This window comes from Pelecanus crispus, chromosome 5 (genome assembly GCF_030463565.1).
Source record: "Pelecanus crispus isolate bPelCri1 chromosome 5, bPelCri1.pri, whole genome shotgun sequence".
Classification (NCBI taxonomy): domain Eukaryota; kingdom Metazoa; phylum Chordata; class Aves; order Pelecaniformes; family Pelecanidae; genus Pelecanus; species Pelecanus crispus.
The window spans coordinates 68355003-68380841 of record NC_134647.1 but is presented as its reverse complement, the minus strand read 5'-3'; the positions used below and the strand labels follow the sequence as shown (position 1 = coordinate 68380841).

General features: G+C 39.2%; 1 protein-coding gene across 2 annotated transcripts in view; it reads left to right on the top strand.

Annotated features, from left to right (window-relative positions):
• Window positions 1–25839, top strand: part of ELAVL4 (ELAV like RNA binding protein 4) — a 62705-nt gene that overhangs the window by 11942 nt on the left and 24924 nt on the right. For both annotated transcript variants that reach the window (XM_075710209.1, XM_075710208.1), the window contains exon 2: window positions 9972–10212. In XM_075710209.1, coding sequence (XP_075566324.1) covers window positions 9972–10212 — 241 coding nt within the window. The remainder of the gene's footprint in view (window positions 1–9971; window positions 10213–25839) is intronic.

Below are 25839 nucleotides of genomic sequence, written 5' to 3'. Positions count from 1 at the left end.
ACTGAGATATTTACAGTACATTAGCACATATGCTCACTTAAGTCATTGTGTAGATATTTCTTTTGTGAGACCATCAGAGTAAACGGCTACCTCTGCATACTAGCAGGTCATTTCTGATCATTTTTCCACCAGCAATTTCTCAAGTCTTCAACTTTCATTTTCTGTTCATGACCTTTAAGATGGTGACAGCCATATTACTTTGGAGTAATTCATTGTAACTTTGTCTACCATAGGTATGTTACAGAAGGAGGAATGCCTATATTTCATGAAAAGGTTGTTTCCCTAAGCAATATTAGTGTGGTACAGGGCTGTAGGCTTATAGGTGAATTGTAGAGAAGCTGTAAACTACTTTATTACTAATCCAGTTCAGTTTTAAGAGAAATATACTGTTACTTTGCAGCAAGCTAACATTTCTAATGATGGAGATAGAAATTACGATGTTCAGCTAAGTCCTATTTTGGGGTCTAGCTCTTAGAGCTGCAAGCAGCAGTATCCATAGAGATGATGTTGCCAGCAGTCGAGATGTACACATGTTGATTAGTATTTCCTAATTGCATTTACCAGTGTGTCTTCATTAAGGTCCTGTTGAGGACAGAGCCTTAAAATATCTTGGCTGTGGCGTGCGTTTTGCTAAGCCATCCGTTCCTGCCTATTATAAGCCTGTCTTTCCATGAAAAATGTATGGGCAACATTTTCAGAAGAACAACTTACGGCTTAGGAGCTGAAATCCTATTGCAGTGACCATTAATGAATCTTAAATTGCTTAAGGGCTTCTGAAAATTGTAGCTTTTGTTTCTAGAACTTCAGTAGAAAGAACAGCGGTGGGGGGTTGGATGTTCCTAGGCTTCACGGAGAGCCTGCTCTGTTCTTGCTTTGCCTTCTGGTAAGTAGACTTTTTTAGGTTTCGGTATGGCTTGTAATACAGCTTTCACTGTCTAAACTCTTGGGTTGCAAATGATTCTAGATTATTTTCTTAAAGGGAAAAACATAAAGTAGAATTGTGACAGGTCTGCAGCAGCTGAAGACTTGCAGCTGTCTGCTTCTTACATGACCATGTACCTACTCGTGGGAACCTGTGTGTCAGTACACAGTGCAACATACATATTCCCAAGTCAGTAATATAATTCAGTTACAGATTAATAATATATAAGTCAGTAATATAGTTGGTAAACTAAACAAGTAGGTAGTGATTAGGAAGCAAAACTGTGAGCTAAAAATAAAATTCAGAAAGTAACCAAAAATATAAAACGACTTTCTCAATTTCCCTTGCTTTCATTTCAGTGTATTTTTAGGCTGTATGTCCTTTAGGCTGAGGATCTGTCTTAGATGTTGGTCTCTACCATGCTCTTGTATTATTATTATCTAGTATCCAGGCTTTTGAGAAACCCTCTCCAATTTTTCAGGGTTTGCCTCATATACTTAATGTTTTTAGTGGTGTTTCTTTTTTTATCACCATGCTAGCACAGATTTTAAATATGGTTTTTGTTAGTCACCATCTCTTTTTCAAGAGAGACAAGGCAGTCACTGGGAGACCTCTTGCCTTTATGGTATCTGCCTAATAAAATGCAGTCCATGGAGAAAGAGGATGTTTTCATCAAATTTTGGCTTGGAGCATCAATCAAAGAAAGATCTTATTGTTGAGATTGACTGTTTTTTCAGACTCCTTTAGCCTTCATATGCTTCTTGAAAGAACAAGTAGTAGATCCAGATGAAAAGCCAGGAGGGAATATGGAGCAATCCAGAATGATGAAATAAATAAAATAAAGCTCTTGTAAAATTTTAGGTATAGAGTTGCCTGGTATGGGTTTGGTGGAAGTAGAAGAGTGATTGAAGAGGAAATAGATGTTCCTTCAGAAGGCAGAGCCCAACTGTGTTGCCTTTGTTTGGGTTTAAAAACTGTATAGACCTTTGAATGGAGGCAGCTGGTGACCCCTGGGGACGCGGGTGGGCAGAAGCCATTGATGGCCGTGTGCCAGCGCAGAAGTAGGACACCTCCCTGCCACCAGCCTTTTAAGGTCAATGGTGTTTGGGACACAGGGGTTGTAAGGGTTTTTAACCTGACCTAATTGTGTAACTCATCTAATAGACTAGGCATGCATCCATTTTCCTCTGCAGGTGTTTTCAATGACGGCTTTCTCCAAAGCTGTATTCCAGAGTGGTGTTTGAATGCTGTGAAATCGAGGTTGCTTTCTCCCATATCTTCACACATAAATTATGTTTAATGGCAGAAATGATTACAAGCAAATTCTGGTGAAACCAGTCTAAGTAAAGAAGGGGATAGCTGGCTGGCTTCCTAGAAGTCATTTTGTCTTAGTGAAACGGATGACCCTGATAATAAGGATAGCAGGAAACTTCTGTGACCGTCACCTGTTATACTAGTTTTCCTCACTTAACCATTTCGTTAGTGCTGTTGAGCACATTTGCTGTAGACTTTCATAAGATGTTTGGAGAACACTGAAGAATAGAGCCAAACACCTCTGAGATTTCAAACATGCATAGTTTCTCTGTAGTCTTTGCAAGAGGTGAAGAAGCTGGAAACAGCGATTGAAAATGAAGCCCTGTAGAAGTTCATAAAGAACATCAAATACTGTGAGTTGAGGTAATACATATGATAGAGCTATAACTATATTCTGCTTCTGGTAGAATGTTTTTGTCCTTACAAATGTGCAGCGCAGCACTTGCGTCATGCTTCCCAGAAATTGCTGTGCATGGAGCGCTTGTCCATGCATCTACTTCCTAGTCCTGTGTGTTTCCTCTGGGCTTTGGGGAGTGCTGAGCTGTATGTATGCTAATTGTAGTTCTCCTCCTCCAATTTCTTATCCCCAGAGTACCTGCAGGAAGAATAAGAGACTATATGAAGTGTGTGATAATCTGATGCCTTTGTTCCTATCTTGTGTGTGGTTATTGGACATGTAGTTCTGAGAGTGGTTTCCTCTACTGATACCTTAGTAGTTACTGACGTTGAAATGGTTGTGACTTGTTTTGGTGTCTCCTCCCCACACGCACACACTTATTCCCTTCTGTCCTTGAAATCAAATGGAAAACTGGAGTCCCTACTTCATGGGAACAGAAGACATTGATCTGAAATTGCCTCTTTTTTTTCCCCTAAAGTTTGGTGCATCATTATGTTGGTTTGCTTTTTGAAAACGTTGTTAGGAGTGGTGACCTTATCACTGGACCAGGTCTGAGGATATGGTGGTGTGTTACAGAGCTGTCGCAGCTTACTGTGTAACTTCAGCAGTTTGCCTAGATTCTTTCCTCTGGTTTGATTTTTTTTCCCTTCTGCAAACCTCGAAATAAAAATAACAGGTTTTGCCTTTCTATTTTTTGTCATTGCGTTGGTACAGCAGCAGTCCCTGCCCTTAGTACCCATTTGTACAGCATCTAGCAGAACTTGGTGCTGGTATCAGTTATATCCTTCAGGCACTGCTGTGATAACAAGTAATATTGCCAATAAACTTTGCATTCATTTCACTGCAGATTGAGGACAGAATATTCTGTTTTAGCATATTCATGCAAAAGCTTATAATGGACTAGATCAGGATAAATTTAGCTATTAAAGAAAATAATTTTCTTCTTTATTTGAATTGAAGCTTGCCTCTTAAAATTAATGCATTTGTTGTCTTCTCCATTTGGATCATCTGTGTGCTCTGTACAGTTATAGTGGCACCCAAAAATGTGAAATTCCTGAAAATGTTTGAATGCCATTTCAACCTGAGTGCAGTGCACTTTGAAACCAAGATTTTGTAAGCAGACTGTATTCCCTGCCATGAGAGCCAGAGACTGCTAGTTTTCTGAGCTGTGACTTTCAGCTCTATATTTAAAATATTACACATGACTTTTACTCGAAGGAAAGTAAAGATGGAACATGTAAAAGTGCATATGAGTAGGGAGCAGGTCAAAATATGGAGGGTTAGATAATGATTTGTTTCTGGGATATTGGATTTGCCTCCAGGCAGATTTACTCAAAAGCTTCATTTTCCTCCTTTATTTCATGTTCATGATGTATTTATTAGGTAAATAATAGCAAAGTCTAGTTGTGCAGTACATAAGCTTTAATAAAAATGTAATTGACAGTGAAATTTGACAGTTGTGTTACAGAGAAGAAAATCTGTGCTGGAGCTGCACACAGAGCATAGTTTGCCTCTCTAAGGTCACTTTAGGAAGAAGCCTGTGTAATGTGTACGTGAGGTTCACATGCACCTACTTCTTGCTCTGGCTGGAGTTGTGGTTTTGAACCGATGAATACTTAAACGCTTTTTTTTAGACTCTTATGGAAAGGAGACATGATCTGTCCTCAAGATTTTTATGATCCAGTGCCTCATTCTGAAAAAATGTAGAGATGTGCTTAATTCCGCTGAAGCGAGTAGCAGTGGCTGCATCTGGAAGTGGAGTGGGGGCATACAGCTGCTCATCCGGGGCTGGGGGACCTGGTCTTGGGTGAACTTGTATGTTCCATTCCATACCTGTGGACTGTCATCCTGGCTTTGGCAGGGCTGTTCACATACCGGTCAGCAGATAGGAGGGCTGTGGGTGGATCAGTCAAGCAGCTCCTGTAGATCGGGTTTTTCTCACCTGCAGAAAAGTTCTTGTGGGACAGACCTGTGCTGTGCTGACTTCCATTCAAAAGAGAAGATATGCTGGGAGTTAAAGCCTGTTCTCATTATAGAAGGAAAACTCCTGTGAATCTACACTTACTTTCCAAGATGTTTTGTTTGTTTCTCCTTTTGTCATAATTTTTCAAGATATGGCTATGGGACCTCTGCCATGGTACCATTTGTTTTCACTTGTAAAAGCAAACAGCTTGCAATGCTAATTAAAGAGCTTTTTTAGGTAAAGAAAGAGCTTTGCATTATTTATCTAAATTCTTTTTTAGGGGAGAATGTTCTGAGTTTGTTCATTAGTGAACACTTAGAAATAATATAAAATTAGACCTCATGAATTCTTCATGAGGTATAGTTTACCATGGCCATTTTTCTTGGCATTTAGGTGCTGTGAACAGTTCATTATTTGTAGATAACTTTTTTTGACTTCCAAGTCCTCCAAGTGGATATGTCTGCATGAATTCTCCAGTTAGAATTGTTTTCAGATTTTGATTTTAGGAAGTGATTGCTTGTGGTATGTTTAAAAACACTTCTCTTTCATGCCTGTAAATAACACTTATTCTTAAGATTCTTAATTGTTACTGTTTTTTCTGTACATATAACATTAATTTCTGATTATTGTGCAATATGGGCAGTGGAGTATATGTAATTATGTGCATACAAGCTCTTTGCGGTGTATGTATGTGACAGTCTTTCAGTTCAACATGCAGACTGTCTTTTAGACTGCTGAGAACAAATTTTGTAAATATAAAGCATGTATATTTACATTTATCGAGCCATTGGCTATTGCTTATGCATGCAATAGGGAGATAAGACTGTCTTAATCGGTCTGTGGGTAGTTTTCTAAATGATTCATTAACTGTGCTTTGTAATGGTAGATGGATGTCACATATTTACTGTAATAACTGAAGATTAATGTCAGTTACTCTAGCTTGTTTAAGCATTGTAATAGTTGTGTTTATACATACAGGTATTCTTTGCATTATTATTGGAGCTAATATTTCACCAGGAGTAAATTGAAATTAATTGAATTAATTGTAATAAAAAAAGAGAAGTATTTCTGAAACATTATCTGTAATGTAGGAGCTGCTATAATGGAAATTTGTTGCTGATACTTTGTAAGACGGGTTATACCAAGCCTTTTGGTAAGCAGTGTTTTGCAAAACACCAGCAAAGCTCATGCTGCCTTCCCGAGCAGCAAAGCATTTCTTCGTGAAATCTGTCAAACTAAAATACCTTGTACGTTGCTGATACGTTACCAGACTGAGAAAAGCAGTACACCAAGAAGTCATTTTTAAAAGCAGCAGTCTGATGAAATACATCCAGAATTTGAAATATGGGTTGCCTTTAACTTAGAAAATTGCAGTCTTTTAAATTCTGTCACAGATAGTAGTTTTTCAATGTTACAAAGATAGAATATTCAAATTATTGGTGGCTAAATTATCAATGTCTATCAACAGTAACTGCAATTTACTCTTCTTCAAAGATACTGTTATCCTGTATATAGAACATGATATTGCAGTATTGGGAGTCTGGCAAGTTTTTGCCAAAAAAGCAAAACCAAAATGCCTCTTTATACTAGTAGCATGTGAATGTCATCACACATGACGTTTGCACTGTAAAATTTCAAGACCAGTAGTAGCTGCCTAAATTGGGTCAGAGAAGGTCTACAAAAGCATAGAGATGTTGCTAATTTTAAATGTCATGTATAAAGGTGTAATACTAATCTTCAAGTGATAAGAGTATATTTTGTTTTAAAAAAAAAAATTAATGCTGGGGTTCAGTTGTTGGATTTTCCACATTTATTTTGCCCGTACCCAAATAAGCCCTTGATGAGTTAGACTTAGTGTCCTTTATTTTTGTAGAATTGAATTACAGCCCAATACTTTCTGGCGTTTAAAAAAGTTATTACCAGTAATTAAAACATAATGAAAGTTAATTGTGTGCCCAGGAAACTAGAGTATCTGTTTCAAAAATGTTCATATTGTGATAAAGGTACTGAATTAAAAATCTAAATTTTTGTGTTGTGGGTAAAAAAAAAAAAGGCATGCTGAAATCTATTCTTTGAATAAATAATGTTACTCTTATGTAATGTGCTGACTGATGTGGGAGCAACAACTACTTCATATTAAAAACAGTCATTGATGATAAATATCCCAGTGCATGCACACTGAACTCTTAACAGCGGATTTGAGTTTCAGACATGTAGGGGAGAGGACAGAATGTTTGGGAAGGAGAGCTAGGACTTACCTTTTTGTTACCATTAATAATTTAAGTCTTTACTAATAATGTGAATCACTATGTACATCTAAAATAAGTAGTATTCTGTTGTGCCCATGAGAACTTTGAATGCGAGCTCTGGTACATAACTGTCTTTGCATAGAAATCACTCGGTACATGGAGACTCAAAATTATGCAGTAAAAAAATTATATCTAAATACTTTATCAGAAACACTTTCAATAATTCTTCAGCATTTCTCTCTATCCGTTATCTCATTTTTTTAATATAGCAAATAGATTTTCAGTAACCTACAACTTTGCAATAATTTGAAGGACAAATATGTGCCTTGATTTTCCTTTCTACTGTTGAAAAATCAGGAAGACCTAATTGGGGTTGAGTGAGTAAGAAAACCTGGCACCTGGTGCAACACTAGTTTATGCCAAGATATTTTGATGAAGTATTATATGAGGAAATCTAGTTGTTCAAGAAGAAATTTTTACGGAGCAGCTTACTGTTAATGTGCTGAATGTGTTAAATATCTGAGTTGAATTCTGTTTATTTGCTTGGTGTGGAGGGTAAGCACACTGAAAATGTAACTAAAAAGAGTTTGCAAAATGCATAAGTAGGACACCAGCCAGTTTTGAATTTTGTTTTCTTGTGCAGATTTTAAAAGATCCAGGGTTATTGTTTATCGTGGGGAACTATAGATAGCTTTTGTGTCTTGCTAATAATAGATGATATACCTTCTTAATGCATTGTGCTGAAGTCCTGCTGCTGCTGTAACTGAAACCAGTAGTGTGGTATTCCTGTTGGCTTTACGAGGGCAGGATCAGTCCCTGAAATTAGTTTACCTTGTGGGTTTTATGTTGGAAAGGTATGGTCAGATGATTTAAATGCACACAAAAAGCTGCAATTAACCATATTGGCTGCTTCACTCATCTTCTGACTATATCTTACTGTCAGAACTGGAATCTTTCCACCCAATTTTAATCAAGCTGATGCAGATACAGCATATATGAGCACACTGTGCTCAGCTGAAGTGCGTTATCCTTGGGGTGCAAAACCCTGACTGCACAGGAGGCTTTTAGTAAAGCTTTGAGTTGGCATCTGTGTCTGCTGTAGGGTCATGGAGGTGCAGAGATCAAAGGATGATCTTCCAGCTGGAATCCCGAGCTAAACAGATTTAGCAGCATCTGAAGCATTTAGTAGTATGTGTGAGTAAATACATGTACAAAATCAGATTGAAAAAAGGAAGTATGGCTGATACCGGGTAAAAGGGAAAGTCTTGAAGGAAGAGCGTATGGGGCTGGTACAGCTTGACAGAGGATGTCAGCAGCAGTGCTTGGTGCCACATGGCTGGTAAAATTGGCAGGGGGATGCTGGTTTTGGATGTGCCGATTTCTTTCAAGAAGTTACTATTTTTGTGGAGTTTATTTCCAAAATGATTCTGCTGTGTGGTTTAAGGCCTTTCTGTTAAGCACGATGTGGCAAGGCTCCTTTTTATTTAAAAATTGTTAAATCAAGTAGTTGTTCCTGGGCTTGATAATAAAAAAATAATAGTAATTCAGAACTTATTTCCACTGATAAAAAAGAGGGTTGTTTCCTAAATGAGGCATTAAACCAATGCTGAAGCATTTCAAATAAAGAAAAAAAACCAACTCTGGTCAATTTTATTTTTATAAGCTATTTAGAGTCTGAGCCACTCTCATGCAGTTAATTTTAGAATAGACACCCCTTTTTTGGTGTCCCCCCATCCTCCTGAATTACAGGCCTAATTTGTCACAACGTGTACCTCCCCGGATTTAAAAAAGCAAGCAAATTAAGTCTTGAGTAATTATAATAATTACAGGATTGGATGAACACAAGGTTCAGAGCGTGTGCTGTCTTAGCCCTCAGTTCTCCCGGCGTTTGTCCCTGTCCCTGGGCAGTGGATTGTCTTGCCTGGGGCAGCAGTTTCCATCGTTGACTCTGAGTCTTAGATGAAGGGAGACTGAGCCCGTCGGAGGGATGCTCTTTGAGAGATACCGGTGAAGCTGCGTGTTGCAAACGTCACAATAGACAGCAAAAGCCACCATTTGCATTGCTTTAATTTATCCAGATTTGAGACTAAGATGTCCTTCCCTTGTCAGCACTGGTGACAGTGAAGACGGGCTGGAAGCTGTAGTGGAGGCAAATACCTATACAGAAAAGTATTGAAGTACCCAGGTTTTTCTGCTTCTTTTGTCTGTCTGTGCAGTTTTCGGATGAAAACTTGCATTCTTCAGTCCTCAGCCTGCAGATGAACATGCAGGCAGCTTTACTCATGTGACCGGTGGCACTGACGACAATGGTGCTACTGTCCTGCACACACTTTGCTAGGCTGGATTCTTATTTGTCATTTTTTGGAAAGGTCACTTTGAGTTTCTTCTGTGAAAATCAGAGTTTCACATTTCGAGATAGAAGCACTTGTTAAAATTCTAGCCTGCACCTGTGCCTGATAAGCCTTTCTCTGATTAAACCTTTTTGATTCCAGTAAATAACTGAAGACCTTTGTATCGCTGAAGATTGCAAATCCAGGGCTTTATTATTTAAAGAGGTGTCAGTTAGTGAAAAATATAACTGGAGAATATAGGTCATCACTGGAACCAGTAAATGGTATGTCTTGGGACACTGAGTTTATTAATTGAAGGCAATCCAAATGACAACACTTTGCAGATTGACTGTGCCTGGTTAATGTTGTTGTCATTGCACTCTGTGATACAGTTATTAAATAGGTAAAATATTTTACCTTTTCATATAGAGCCATACACTTACTTCATCTGATTTAATGGAACTATAATTTTAATTATGATTATTACCTTAAATTATAATTAAATTTATGTGGTTTAAATTTACATTTGTGAAAATGGCTGCGTGATGAAAGCAGAAATCAGCTTTGCATTAACAAAAAGAAGGTTTTTTTAACTGCGTCTTAGTATATGCTCACAGCCAAAGACTAGCATGACCTACTTTGCAACAATAACAGAGGAATCAAGCTGGGTTTTTTGTTGAAGTATCTAAATTGGCCATGAATGCTACCTACTCATTCGTTTGTAAGTATCTTTAAAAATAGCTATTGTATCTATGAAACTTAAGGGTTTTTTTTTTCTTCTCTTATTTTGATGTAGATAATTAGCACCATGGAGCCTCAGGTGTCGAATGGCCCTACTTCCAATACAACCAATGGACCCTCCAGCAACAGTAGAAACTGCCCTTCCCCCATGCAGACAGGGGCTGCTACAGATGACAGCAAAACCAACCTCATAGTCAACTATTTACCCCAGAACATGACCCAGGAGGAGTTCAGGAGTCTCTTTGGGAGCATTGGTGAAATCGAATCTTGCAAGCTCGTGAGAGACAAAATTACAGGTAAGCACTTCATGTTGCTGACTTCATGTGCATCAGGGTCAGTTTACATTTGGGGTCAGCAAAACCTTGGTGCTTGCATTGCAAGTGCTTAGCACAGGTAATACTGCAAATACGTGGTAAACTTCTTCAGATGGTAAACCTTTAGTTTTCCATGATGCATACTGGGTCTAGAACAACTGTAGGAGAAGCCCCTCGTCTTTCAGCCTCTGTACAGATCTGAGCGGAAGTATGAATGCTGCCAGTCTGCTTGTGTAACACTGTACAGCTTCTTGCAGCGGAGCTTGGTTGCTGGTGTTACTTTCTTGATCGTTCTGGTTTTTATTTAACATTGACTTAAGTTGTAGGAGGGTAGTCTGAATGGCTTAAGCCAACTGACTGTTCCTAATTCTGACTATTTCTTTTGAACCTCAGCATACCTTCATCAAATTTTTGCCTATTAACAACCCTTTACTGTGAAGATGGTTCTCCATGCCCATCACAGCTTATTTACTGTGGCGTTCTGCAGCAGCAGTGGTCCGTAGTTGGGAGCCACTGCTCTGGGTTTCATTCGGACATTTGTGGATACTGGTTAATGAACTCTGTTCCCTGAAAATGCTTTAATTTGCCATGATCCTTTTCTGCATGAAGCAAGACCCGTTGGTAGGTGCCAGAGTAAGAAAAGCCTCCCGTTACAGATACTCTCTCAAAGAGGAGAGAGGTGTCTACGCTATTGCTAGAGGAGGCATGGATGGGTGCAGACGCACCAAGCTACTCTGCCCTTGCTGCCGCAGCCCGGCATTGACTAGTGCACAAGACAATGGTGGGATGAACAATCAGCTTTTATAGCTTGCTTTATAGGTTAGTTTTATAGGTTGTGTGTCTACTCGCACTGTAGGTGGGAAACAGCTGAAATTTCACTGCTGTTCAGTGCATCACCAGTGCTGTTATGTTTAGCACAGAGCAGCAGCCTTGGGAAGGAAAGGGTTCCAGAAAAGGAGCTGTCTCCTCTCAGATGTGCTCCTGGCAACTTGGGTGTGCACTCTGTAGAAAGAGGCACTGTGTAAAGATGAGGAATTTAAAATACGAATCTTTGTACCTACTTCCATAGCAGCCTGGCAGCCGTTGTATTGGCAGCATTACGATGATCTGCTTAGTGCTTTTAAACATGCAATGCTTCTTTTTTATTTACTTCCTGACATATAGCAATGTTCTGGTTGAACACAAGGCACATAACAAATGGCAGTAGCTGCAGGGCAGCTCAAGTCCTCATGCAAATAACTGAAGTCCTCTTTATAAGCATAGCTGGCCCAGTACCCCAGTGTGACATACCACCCTTGATACCTGCCGCCAGACCAGTTTAGCTCCACACCGTTGTCTGTCTTTTAGTCTGAAAATAATCTGAGAGATTAAATTGGGGGTCACTTGTTATTCCAGACAGAAGTGAATGCCTAACCCTCATCTGCAGGAGTCTAGTGTGCCTAGCTTGAATTTCAATCATGGCAGGCCCTGTGTTTATGAGCTTGTTTTGCTTCCCATATCCCTCAAATTCATGGTGATTTCCTTGCATTATAATTTCAAGACTTTAGACATTCAGTGTTGTTTTCATAGAGAATTGGCTGTCTTTGGACGGAGAGCCATTACTTCATCAGCTAGGAACAGTATTCTTTTTGTTTCATTCCATTTCCAGGCTTTTGTCTCTGAAGATGCAAGAAATTTGCTATATGATCTTCTGACATTCTTGGATAGTTTTTGCCTATGCTTTTTCTTTGCATAAAAAGTACATAAATCTTTATGATCAGTAAATTATTTCAAAGGAACAATTCTTTAAAAAAAAAAACCTTACACAGGTGCTTTGAGGACATCACCCCTAAGTGATTGAGGGGCCTACATGTTGTTCTAAAAAGTGATGCAAGTACAAAAAACCCAAACTTGGGGGGAAAAAAAAAATTGTCTTCCAAAGTCTCTGTGCCATTTTTTTAAAACAGAATTTAATCTGCCAAGGTTTTCAGGCCTGTTATCAAGGCATTGTGCAGCATTACTCAATTTTGGGATGCGTGTTCATTCCTCACATTGAATTCAGAGTTAGTAAATCGAATGCAGTCCTCTGCCAGAAGCAGTCCATGTTTTTAAAGGCTCTTAGAACATTGAGAGTAACAAAATGGAAATGCACTGAGGTCATACCCAGCTCATCTTTCCGGATCATCATGTAAGTGTGTTCTTCATTAGGCTTTCTGGGTTTTTATGTTTTTGAGGAGGGGAGAGGTGAAAGTATGCCAGTAGGCTGCTACAGGAATGACTGGCTTTTCAGGGGTTTTCTGCGCTTTTCTTATTAAAAATCAATGTAGAATTTTTGACAGTGAAAGCTGTATTGCTGAAGAAACAGTAAATTAAGCTATTCTTGTTGAACTGGTGAAGTTCTGAAACAATTTAGGTTTTGTCTGCTTTTGGATTTTTTCATTGTTTCTGTTCAAAATTTTTTGGTTTTAATAAATCTCGTGTAAGCAAGTGCTGTTGTAGTATGCCTCTAAACAAATGGTGGAGCTCTTTCTGTTAAAAATATGGGCTGTCTTCATAGATCATAAGTTTGTCTCCTTGCTAAGGTAAAATATCAGGTAGATCAAGGAAAGCCAGAATAAAAGTTAGCTGCAGAGAGGTTGCTTCAAGAAAAACAGAAAAGGTCACAAACCAAATCATCATCATTAAATAGTTACCCTGGCAAAACCATATTAGGAAATCTCGAATGTATTTCTGATGCTAGACAGGATTGAATTGGTTCATGTAAAAGATTTGATTTCCCCTGTCCTGTTAAGGAATTGCACAGATTTTGTGAAATAATGTTTAGGCTCCCCAAATACTTTTTTTCAAGGAGTTCAAAGCTAAACAAAGTCTCTTAAACATACAGGATCCCTTTGAGAAAATGTATGATCTGAACTCTTTTATTAATTTAAAAATTGATTAAGCAATATATGCCCGGAATAATCATCTGCTCCAATTTTTTTGCAGTCTTAACCAGTAGTAGGGCTTAAGAAAATTGATTCGTGATGTTACCCCTCGCTTTGGAAAGACACATGTTTAAACAAGCATATTCCTCTACTAAAAAAAATATGCTAATTTGGTAGTACACTGTACTGAGTTGAATAGGAATGACAGCTTCTAAGACAGCCTTTAATTTGGTATTCAAAACCAAAATTGTAAACTTCGGTTTTGTTTGGTAGCTTCTCAGAACAGGCAGGATATACAGTAGCATTTTTAAAAGATGCTAATGACTTGAAAGAGGAGATGGCAGTCAGGCATACATTTTAATTATGGGGGAGGGGTTGCAAGAGAAAAATTGTTTTTTCACTGCAGAGATTTTTTAAGGGAATAAGACAAGGAAAAACAGACTGAAGATAGTTGCCTTCATTTGGCAGGGGTGTTTAATAAAAGCAGAACTTGTGGTTGTAAAGTGTGCTTATTAAATTCTTCATTTACACTACCTAATTAATTCTAGCATTTTAAATTAACAGTGAAACTGGTCCCTGCTGTACCATTTCATAGCTACAGCATATTTCGTCCAACAACCCAGTTGTTCAGGTTTAATCAGCTGCTCTCAAAAAATGAGAAGGAACTCGAGTTTAAAAAAAAAACTAAATGGCATAAATGTTTTAGAGCAGTGTTAGATGAAGGGAGGTGACTTCACGGAGGAAGACTACAGCTTCAGATGGATGTAAGCACTAAGCCTCACAAGTGATGCTAAGCTATATAGTGTTGCAGATGCTCTTTATTTCTTATTTTGTCCAAAGAAAGCCAATGATAAATATCTTCCTGACTTGGGGAAGGAGAGGGCTTGAGTTCATCAGAAAATTTTGAGAGAAGAAATGCTGAACTTTTGTCCTGTGTTTGAAAACAAAAGATCCAGTCAGTGTAGTGTCTGTCAGAAACACTGTAATTGCTGCTGACCGAGTGAGTTGTCCTTGTTGACATAGTTTGTGTGGGGGAGAAGGGGATGTTTGTTATTAATTTTTTTGATTTGGTGGCCTTAGCTGAGGTCTTAAGAATTATATTTTCGTTTCTCTAACTTACACAGGAATTTGTATCTCCAAATCTGCAAATGATAGGTATCTAAAATCTTTAGATCTCAAATAATCTTTCATATCTTACAACTATCCCAGTGTGCTGTAAAGCAGACTATTTATTGATACAGGATTGCTGTTTATTGCTTAACTTATGACAGAGTTTGCATATTCCTGCTGTGTGGTACAATTTGATGTTCTTTGCATGCATAATCAGGAACTTCATTGCTCCTCTGCCCAAATGCAACTCTCTTTAAATCATTCCTTTAAGATTATGCACAGAGATTTACATCTTGTGTTTTAATTTCAGGTATTTATAATAGGACTGATGCAGACTTAGATTAAAACTGCAGTTCAGAAATAATCGTGGCATTGTAAGTGTAATACATTGATGATCCCAGTGAAAATCCAGGACAGGCAATCTATTGACTCAAAGCTGTAGCATCTGTGTGTTGTCACATGTTAGGAGAGAAAGAAATATTGACTGTTTTACCTATAGTCCTCTCTAGAAGTTATGGATTGTCCATTCCTCATTCTTTGGATGTTCAACCACATGATCCAAGAACCAAAAGCTAAGAAAATGGCAGAGTCAGAAATAATGCAGCATTGAGAGAGTACAGTGTTCAATGCTCGTTTCTCCGTAGAAACCAGTAAATTCCTAACCTGGGGAGGATGCTCTGCCTGTGCTCTTAAGCCACCATGAACCCTTTCTGGTCCAGAAGTAAGTCCATGCTACATCTAAGTTGGTATCATCTACCCTCTATAAAAATTATTTTTTCCTATCTCCATGTATAACAAGCAGCTTACCAACACATACAGAAAAGGTGCTGCTGTAAAAAGAAAAGACCCAGATTTTATTTAACTAAACGTGTTCAGTGAAAGATGGCACTGAACTGGTGTTTCTATCTGGAATGTGCTGTTCAGAGATTGCAAGCTTGGAGTTTCCTGAAATTTGAGGCCTAATTAAGCAGCCTTAATTTCAGCATCTGGAATCAGTAACTGTTTTGAAAGCAGTGGCTGGAGAAGGTCTGTATCCTCAGGAGCAGAAGCCATTAATTGCACACTGTGGCAGTGACCCTAGGGGGCAGGAGGGAAGGAAGCCAGGTATGATCATGTTCCACAACAGCACGGCTCTCCAGGAGGCAAGCTCTTGAATCTGATGGCAAGTGTGCAGTAGCAGGAAAACACTACTTAAGCTTTCCTTGGTAAACAGATGTCTTCTAGTATTGGCCTGGTGTTTGCAGTGGGCAACAGCTAAGCTGTATGTATTTTAATGGGAGGTTTTGATGCCTGATAGAGTAGGTGAGCAAGAGGTCACGGCGTCCATCTTGGGATTGAAGGGGGACTCTGAAAAGTCATCGTAATGGAAAGACACAAAGCAAAACCAGAATTAATGGTTAAATTTAATTATAGGAGAGAGGCCTTTTGTGATACAGGTCATGACAATAGGTAACTGTTGCATGGTTAAGTCTGCATGTGAAAGACTCAAGCTGGAAATTGCAAAAAGATAAGTAAAATTATGCTGCTTTGTCATGGGGGGAAAGTATTTATTTTTATTCAAGGGAAATAGTTCAGCTGATTACATTTAGAAGCTGCAGATAGAATGTGTATTCACTGAAAACTTCACATACAAAGACTACCAGTGTTTTGTATATGTTTTCTCTAGGAATTTTGTAAAAGGGCATAAGTTTTTCCTATTGGAAGAAAAAAATTACCCATATGCAGATAAATATAATGCTGGGTTTCACAGTAAGCTATATTACCTGATCCTAAATGACTGAAAGCCTAATCTGAGCGTAAACTACTTTTATATTTGGTGTCCAATTCACCAATTGTGCTTTGAAAGTGCCTTCCATTTTGTGATATTACTGGTTCCAGCAGTTTTCCCCACTTAAAATACATTAAACAGCTAGGATTATGGAATGTAGGGATTATGTTAGATAAGATTTATAAACTGTTCAGGAAGTATGTAAACACTCATGCTTCAAGGCATAAGCCCACCTAATAACAGGGTTTAGGAGAAAAATACCTTGTAGAGGAAGTTTATTCCCTTGTTGACTTGGAAGGGTTTTTTAGTAATTCTCCGTAAAGCAGTGGTAACTAGTCACTGATCTCTGATCATTTATTTGGTACAGATCTTGTTAGACTGGGCTGAGTGTTAGCAGTAGTTGCTTTGCTCCAGTAGTAGGTGAGAATTAACACGATCCATCAGAAGAGGAAAAAAAACCCCAAACTTACATACTGTGGTGTTCACCATTTACAAAGTGAACATAATTCTGGCACTTGGTTTGATTTCATTTAAAGGACACGTTTAGTAGTGCCCCTCAAATTGTCTGTATAGGGAATCTCTGTAAGTAGTATATTTTTCTGCTGTTGAATTCCTTGAAAGCGAAACACTTAGTATTTGCTAAAATAGAAAAAATATTATTTATGCAGCAGAGTATTCTGCTAGAGTTCTTTTGTCTGAGAAATAATACCAATTAAGTGAATTACCTTAGTTTTTTCAGGAAGGGACTTGTAGATTGGCCTCACCATATTTTAGTAGGTGCAGATTTGTATGGCAGGGGTTTTTTTTGTGTTGAGTTCATGTTCAAAATGCAGTGAGGAAAGAGTGGTCAGGTAGAGTAGCATAATTGCAGCTGCAAGTCAAGTGCCCAGAAAAACAGAAGTCTAAAATAATGTCTTTCAGAGATTTCAGGGAAAAAAACCCCAAAATTCTTTCTGTGAATCAGATGGAATACAGAGCATCCTTCAATTTTTGGTTGTAATATTTTTTTTTCCTCTGCATGCAGCTGAAGGTACCAAAGATTAAGCCATGAAAAACAGACATGTTTCAGAGTCTTTTAAAAAATATTTCTAGACCTTAGGTTTAAAAGACTAGATATATGGCTCTGAATGTCATTATAGACCTTTGATAAGTTGATCTTTATTTGGTGGCCTAGTTATTTTATTTTTATAGCCTCTTATTTCCTGAAGTGTATTCTGTTCTTGAGCAGAGATAAACCTAATTTCAGTGTTGCATATCCTGTTCTAAGGGCTGCAGATTCAAGACAATCCCCAAATATTGATTATCTAAATGAACATTTGCATTAAGTATCTGAACTAAATTCATTAGCACTGTGGGGGAGGGAACACAGAAATAGTAGTGAGTGTGTTAGTGCTAGATTTCTAAAATGTGTTTGGTATGGTTTGATGTCTATTCTAAATGCTGAGGAAAATGGTCAAATTTGCATCCGTCATTTTCTTTATCGCCTTTCTGCAGTCGTCTGGTGCATACTCTGCACCAGCGAACAAAAGAATTTTGATTTCTTGGTTATTGGAAAAAAGCTATTGAAATGAGTGCTGGGGCAAATAGGCAGAAAGCAAGTAGGCATGACCCTTGTGCTGTGAAAGGGCTTTCTAATTAACTTCAGTAGTTTCACTCCTGAGCTTGTTCTGAAGTGTATTAAATGCCTTTAATGCATGCTTAGTTTATTCTTCAGTGTTAACTGCTTGTTTTGAGTAAAGAACATCACCTTCCCATCAAGTCTAGTGAGGAAGGATTAGCAGTATGGTTTTCCTCAACAGCGCAAGCATACCTTCACCTCTGAAGTTGTGACTTACAGGTGTAAGGTTATTTATGAGGCTTTTCAGTATGTCTGCTGACCTTCTAGTCTGAGACTTTCTTTCAATCCTTCATGTCATCTGTGGTAAAGATAACTTGCTACCTGGAACTCTCTATATGATGACAGTCCACCCTTACCTACAGTGTTGTCTGTCCTTTCTTCCTCATTCTGCCCTTCCCTCTAGAAGCACAGATGCCATGCGTCAGCACTCAAGCACAGCTGCTTCTCTCCCTAACCCTTTTTCTTTCCTTTTAGCCCAAGGAGGACAAGGAGAAAGGGGAGGAAAGGAATGAGAGTTCCAGGAAGGCTCTGGGAGGTTGGCAGTAGTGTCCACTAACAATGCGCTGTCTTCTAGCTGTGGCAGGGTCTTCTGGGGCAGTAGTAGACAGCATGCCAAGAGGTACCTGTCAGCGCTCTGAGGTTGACTTTCCCAGCATTCGTCTGTTCCCTGCTACTCAAGACCCTCTGCCCTTCAGCCGTACCAATGAGCAGCATGGCTGTGCTGCGGCTCTTGCCCCTGCCTGTCTCCCCAGTGCTCCTGCTAGACGACTTGTCTAAGAACAAGTGTGACCTGTGCAAAACCAGCCTGAAAGGCTTTGAAATTGTCTTAGCTCCTGCTCTCCCTTTTCACAAGGCTTTGCTTTTTACCAGCACTGCATTAAGAATTTCTTCTTGGCTTTAAGATGGTGTTTAATAAATTTGTGACCAGGATTATTTGAGCTGCCTGCAGTAGCTGTTTCTCAGACTCTGAGCCAGGAAGTTCTTGCCTCTGCTCTGTTGCAGAGCTGATCCATCATCACTTGACTTCCTAGCATGCAGGTGCTTTTCTCTAGAGCCAGAGGAGCCCTGCAAGATCTTCACCTTGACTTCTGGGAATGGTCAACCTGAGACCTTCAGATCAGTATTGGGATCTGCTGCATATGGGAGTGTACTTCCTCAGCACTCCTATCTCCTTCCTCTGTTTTCTGCTAGCTCAGTTTATGTTCAGTCCCTATACTGTTGAAGCAAAATATGTCTTCGGATTCCATCCATTTGGACCCCATCCTTCAGATCTTTGCTTTTGGAATTATTGTAACAGTAACTTGAGCAAGGAGCCATTTACACGATCAAGCCAACCTGGTTTGTATCTGTCAAGGGAGAAGCCATCTGTAGAGGGCAAAGTTTGTTTTGGGGTATCTAATACATGGAGGGTATTGCCTGGTGTTAAATCCTTTCCTTCTCCTTTGTTTCCAGAAAAGTTCAGAGGTTCAGTCCCAATGCTTTGAAACTTAGGGTATCATCTTAATTTGACTTACGGTTAAGAGGAGTTAATGTCTAGTTATGTTATGTTGCTATGCACAAGAATATATGGAGAGGGGGATTTACCACTGGGTTCTACACCTGCACATCCTTAATGCTGCTCACCATCTATTCTTCTCTCCTGCTGAAAAGAATAATTTCTCTTACTGACTGAATTGGGAGTTTACCAGCCTTGGTATGCAGCTCACTGACAATGATGTGGTTGTAGTCAGCACTGATAACCTTCTCATAATGTCTGCTATTGGAAGTTGTTCCGATGCTCAGCCTTTACCAACAGACAAGCATACATCTTTGGACTTCAGCAGCATCCTACTTCATGTCCTATACTTCATTCCTGGAGTTGTGATTGATATGGTATTACAGCTTCTGACTTTTTACACCATTTGTGGTATGGCCTGAGTCTTATCCAGGCCATTCTGCATCTCCGCCTGCCTGTTCAGACAGGTTTGGCCCAGGTGCTGTTTCACATTTCTGTGGTGCCACAATCTTGTGGTCCCTCTCATCCCATCGTGAGATTTTGATTCTAAAAAGTACAGGGAAAGAGGAGAAGAAAGCAGCATGTCATAGAAGTCCAAGTCTATTTCTTTGACTTAGCTCACTGGCCCTGCTCTGGCTTATACGCTGCTGGGGTTTGTTGGAAATAGCTGCTGTTCTCCATTTTCCTTGAGCAGGATCCCACTGACTTTGCAGATGTTCCTACTTGTCCCTACTAGGAATTTCAGCACAAGTTACTGACTTGCAGGTGCTGTTGGAGACAGGATATTGGACTAGGCAGACCTCTGCTCTGACCTAGTACTGCTGTTTTTATGATTCTCAGTGTTTAATCAGTGGAATATATCAGCTTGAGGAGAAAAAAACTGAACATTTTTATGAACAGTCCAGACTGTGGGGTTTTTTCCACTTAGATGGTTTTCAAGGGGTGTTGCAAAAGCAGATGGACAAAAAGCTGTGTCATACTCACCTGCAAGCAAACAAATGGCAACATGGCCAGTATGATTAATTGTTGCTGTACTAGAGGGGCTGCTGTTTCCCTGGTAGAAGGTCTGATGTGCCTGCTGCCCTAGACAGTTAATTCTGTGTGCTCACATGCGTTTTAAAACACCTTAAATTAGGTATCAACAGGCTTCCTCTTGCTACAGTGTTCTAGGACCCACAAAGTGAGGCCACCTTCCCCTTCCTTCTGATGCTGTTGGTTAGATGTAGGGGTTGTTTTGACTTCCTCTGTTCTGAGGGTGGTAGGTAGGGCATAAGATAGGACATGTAGCAAGGAAGAAGTATTCTGTAGCAGTTCCTTTTTTAGACTCCTCTGTTCTCCTCTGTGCTCTATCTGTGTCATTTCTATTTACCAATGCATCTCTTTCTCCCATTTCTCTACTTTTTCTTTAAATATTTTCCTGCTGTAGAAGCCACTTTGTCTTAAACAAAAAAGCCAACCCCAAACATGAACAGCTTGGGAGCTTGACTGATAAATTTTTTTTTCCTTTGTTTTTTACTGTGTTGGAATAGCTGCTATGTTACTTTGATTTTGTTGATGGTAGGATTGTGGTACTTGCTCCAGGTTAGGTATGTTTAGGTACTTTACGAAACTGGAGACAAAAGAAGGAAAAATAGATATATTCTCCTTCTCCTCTGTTTACCAACTATATGTTTAATATTGTGAAAAGCCTTTTTATAAGAGTAGTGTATCATAAAACCTGCACTGTTTTCTGTGGTGGTCAGCCAGCAAGAACAGGTTGTAGTCGCAACATCCACACATGGTATATCCAGTGCTGTACATGTGGATATTGTTATAGGAAAAGGTGTTGGCTGATAACAGATGAAATACACCACCTTTAAAAAGAAAGATTTGCTTTTCAGTCTGGAGAAAATTTCGAGGAGCATATTCATGCTAATATTCTTTTCAACAAAATTATGAAGAAATTTAAGTGATAGAACTAAGTAGTATATGCACACAACAAAGTCATAATATTTTCTCCTTTAAGCAGTTTTCCTTTTCATTACTTCTATTACCTGCAGGTACCTAAAAGGAACATTATAAACATTTGAAGTACCTTTTAAAAATACCTGCTCTTGTTTTAAAGTTCTTGAAAGCTCTGTCTTAAAACTGAAGCAAATGTAAGTAGGCTTGCTGCAGTCTTAAGTATTGATGGGTAGCAAAATTTTTATAGGTAGCACATTTTGGAATACAATAAAGTGGCTTTTCTTTCTCAGCATCTCTCCAGATGCTGTGTAAAGTAATCTACGTAAATCTAACTATTACAGATTAACCTTCTTAGCTGTCAGGTTGCAGCTTTTATTTATGTTTTTGCTGATCAGATTAAAAATGCTGCAGACACAGGTTGTGTTGTTAATATTAAATTTTGTATTCCGGTCTGCAATAAATGACTTTCCTCTGTGCATTGGAAAAAACAGTTAGCAGCACTCAAAGAGAGTTTAATTAGTAGGCTGTTTGAGACAGAATAGGTATTCTGAGTCATTGTTCAGAATTACTGTAAAATTTCTTCGTGTTGTGGTGGCTTTTGTTTTTTGTTGTTTGACAGAGGCTGAGGTACAAAACCCTAAATGTTGCTGAATTAAATCATTTAATGACAAAATTACCAGGGCTTTTTGAATTTCCAGTCAACCAGGTTTCAGATATTGCTGCTGCAGTATATTATGTCCCACTTAATATTCTTGTTTTGCAAAACAAAGTCTTGTTTTTCTCCAGTTTTATGTGCCTCTGTGACTTCCTTTAGACTGGAAGTGTTACTGCCACTATTTTTCACATAAAATGTTTCCAAGTTTGAGGATGGACTGGATTTTCATATCTTGGCTGTGTTTCTCCTTTCCTGATTCCACTGCATAGTTCCTCTTGGTGAGAGAGCATGTTCTTGGCCTTTTAACAAAAATCTCTCCTGTAAACCAAGTTGCATGTTACTTTAAGCCATAACTGACTTTTCACTCTGCCCATGCAGTTCTCTCACCCATTGTGAAAGTGGGAACCTTGGTCAGTGCACAGGCTCTACTGTGGTTCTGTCTTTGCCTTTCTTCTTCCCATTGCTCCACCACTCAGAACCATCATCTTCTAGAATAGTGGGTTTTCTCATAAACTTTGGCTCTGGGTGCCTGGCATCACTTTTTTGTGCAAAAACTTGGTACATTTGCACCAAAATTGTGCACATGGGATCAGTGTGATCTGAACTTACTGTCCCTTTGAAGCCTGACTAGTGAAAAATCATGCCGTTTCTTTGGGTTTGCTTTCAGTTTTTGCTTCATTGTTCAGTACTAATTTTTTTAGTTGCCTTCCACTTTCATCTAAATTTCAGAAATACCAGCATTTGGGATGGGATGCAGGAAGGGAAGACAAGTCTGCTGTAATGAAGCGTGTGCCCCCTTCATGACCTGCTGGTTTGCACTGTTGGGGCACCTTTTCTCTTTGGTTTCAGACCATACAATTTTTTTACCCTCTATTAATTTCATCTTCTGAGGAACAATGTTAAGTAGCACACTTTCAATATTTCATCTCCAGTCAATAGTCTTACACATTTGAAGTATTGATAGGCTTTTGCATCTCATTTTAGTCACAATGTAACCAAGGGATAGCATATTTCAATGTTTTAACACTAGACACTTCTAATCTTGCATCTTAAGTTGCTCTTAGTCCTTAAGTCATTCCTGATTTAAAAACCAGGTGGTTGCTGAAATTTGCCTTCAGTTTGTTGCTCTCCTTATATATTATTTGTTATATATAGTATATATATTATTTTTTTATATATATAGTATATATATTATTTTTATATATATTATTTGTTACAGTTGAGTGCAGTGTTTGATATTCTTTATGTACTGTTGGTCCAGCAATACTGTATCCCCTCTTGCAATGTGACATCGCCTATTTGGGATGCAAAATGCTTCCTAATACATTGTGTGCTGTATGTAATGCAGTGACTTCTTTAATTCCTGTTGCAGATTTCTTCCCATACTGCTGCTTACCATTTTTTATGTCCTGGTATGTTTTTCATTTTTTCTCGGATCTATTTGTTTTCATTTTTTCATACTGAATATTGTTTTAACCTAGCCTGTTTGTTTCTGATGTCTGCATTCTTGTGTCTAATTTGTCTCTTCAGCATTGAATTTACTGTTAGGGATAGACAAGTCATGGCTGTTTCTTGTCCATTCATGCCTGTCCCCAGAACACTAGATTTTTATAGTACAGTCCCTGTTCTGTTCTGGGACAAAGCGGGGAGGAGTGTAGCCTTGCTCTTCTCAGAACAGCTGCTAATTCAGAGGCGGTGTGCTCCTTCAAGGAAGGGGGAGGAGAAGATGAAAAGAAGGGAAGCAAGAGAAGTCAACCCCGGGAGGGGGTGGGGGGGGCAGGAATCCAAATATTTGTTCAGAAATGGAACTTAGTTGTCTTACGTATGTCAGGAGCAGTAGCTTCTTAAAACATACTTAATCATTTGCTTGCAGTAGTATGAATGCACCCATGCTTAAAATCTCGTTTTCCATTTAAAGAAACTTGTTAGATGCAGGAAAAGAAAAAAGGAGTATACTATGTTCTGCAGCATGAAATGTGGGTGTTGTTTACAAGATATTTACAGCCCAGCACAACTCAAATGGTCCAGTAAGGTTACTGTCTTAGGATGAGGGAGATGCAGTTTAGATGCCTGTTCTGGTGACTCTCTTACTCTGTCCAAGTTCACCCTGGAAATCTTGATGCCTTTCAGTTTCTCTTCTCCAAAATAGAAATAAAAGTGCTTTCCGCAGTGGTGTTTGAGGAAAGGTGCGTTACAGAGATAAAATGCTTCTGTGCTACAGTAATGGGAACCGCAGAAGACTCCAGCCAAGTCAGCAGCATCTGTCTCAAACTGCCACTTAAGCTTTGCATGCAGATTAGTCCATGTCCTCAAGTACAGTAATTACACAGCTGACACTGTTAAAACTCTGTGTAGTATGCAGGTAAGAGCAAAGTCTTGTTTCAGGTGAGATGCAGAACATCTGAAATGCCAGAAGCGTTTGAGAGACTGTAAGGTGCTATTTGCAAGAGTAGGCATGTTTTATATTGCTGGTATGGTCAGTTTAAAATGGAGTAATTGCATGCTTTTGAAAGTCCTCTTGAAACTTCTGTGGGAATAGGATTTTTAGAAGGATCTAGTGGTGCTGGGCAGCGGTAGGCTCTGTCAAAGTATGCCTCATCTTGTTCTGTTTTCTGGATGAATGTGTGGGGCTACTCCAGAATGAGAAGCATTACTGTGTCTAATTTTGAGGGATAGCAACTACTGTCAATTGGTATGTAATTTACATGAGAACAGCTACTGCTTCAGCATCTCTGAAAATCAAGACATTAAATTACAGTCTTGCATTAAGGCATTTGTCAAAACTAGAGGAGGACAAAACTCATGTAATCTCCTCTGGCACTGCCTGGTGAAGTGAAGCTTTCTAACTTGGCAGGGTACTGGTTGAATGACCTTGCTTTCTGTTGTGGGGAGCTTGCAGTTGGTTTTGGGGGATCTTGCTTTGGTTTTGAGGTCACTGTGTTCAGGTCCTGGTGGTTCTCTTCCAAACAGAGATGTGGAGGTCCAGGGGTCACAGTTACCTCACTAGCACTAATCATTTGACTGCTTTAGCTACATTTATAGGATTTGTTTCACATTTTGGGCAACACTTCTTATTCCCCTATTATTTTTCTAGGCTTGTTGTCATGGTATCTGGTACTTCCTGTTCAGATATTAAAATTGAGTGAGTGGTGTCTGTATGTCTGGTTCATTTTCCGTCTCTTATCCTCTTCCCGAGGGAGAGTTTTACGTGGGATGTAGCATGTCGTTTGCAAGGGCTTCCTTTGGGGGATTTTTTTAATCACGTAGCGGAGTCTGTTAGAGAAGGCTGGGTGCAAAGAAGCCCCTTCCACTTGGACTGGGGTATATTAAATCCTGCATGCATAGAGCTCCCATGGGAGCTCATCATGCAACTTGTGACTCCCCCCAAAAAGGCCTGTCTCCTGCATGAATGAGCTTTTATCTGAGTCTCTCTGACATTGCCAGGATTAAGGCAATGATAGGAATTTTTTTCCCTGCAGACTTCCTATGGGGAGGGCTCAGCCTTTGCTATTTGGGGATCACAGCTCTGGTGCCTTAGGGGGAAGAGTTTGCTGAGGGATCTTGTCCCATCTGAGCAGGTTTGTGTCAGCATGTATGCCTTTACAGGTACTCTACCTAGAGCTAAGCTTCAGCCTGTGGAATACAGAGGTATTTTCCCTGAGGTTGGGTTTAGATTTATTTATTCATTATGAAACTACAAACATGTTTTTTTAGGAGGGGATCTGTTAAAAGGGTATCCCAGTGGATAAGTGGGATAAGAAGGAGGATCTTCTACTGACACTCAGACTTTGCTGATGGCTGTATTTAATCACAGATAAGTCAGGCTCCTTAATTGTAGGTGCACTGTAGCATCAAAGTGTATCTGGGGCGGGCTCTAGATTGGATTCCATTTAAATACAGCTGACTTTCCCTAATCTAGAAGGGGAATCTTCTTGAAAGAACAAGGGCACCCAAAATACAGTAATTTGACGGAAGGTTCCCAAACAAAACTTGTATGCAGTCACCTTCCTGTAAAAGGCAAAACCAAGCAATGTACTTACCATCCTTCTCTTGGTTTTGCTTTGAGAAAGACTAAGCATTTTTCCCTAAATGCTTGCAAAAGTGATAGTTACATTG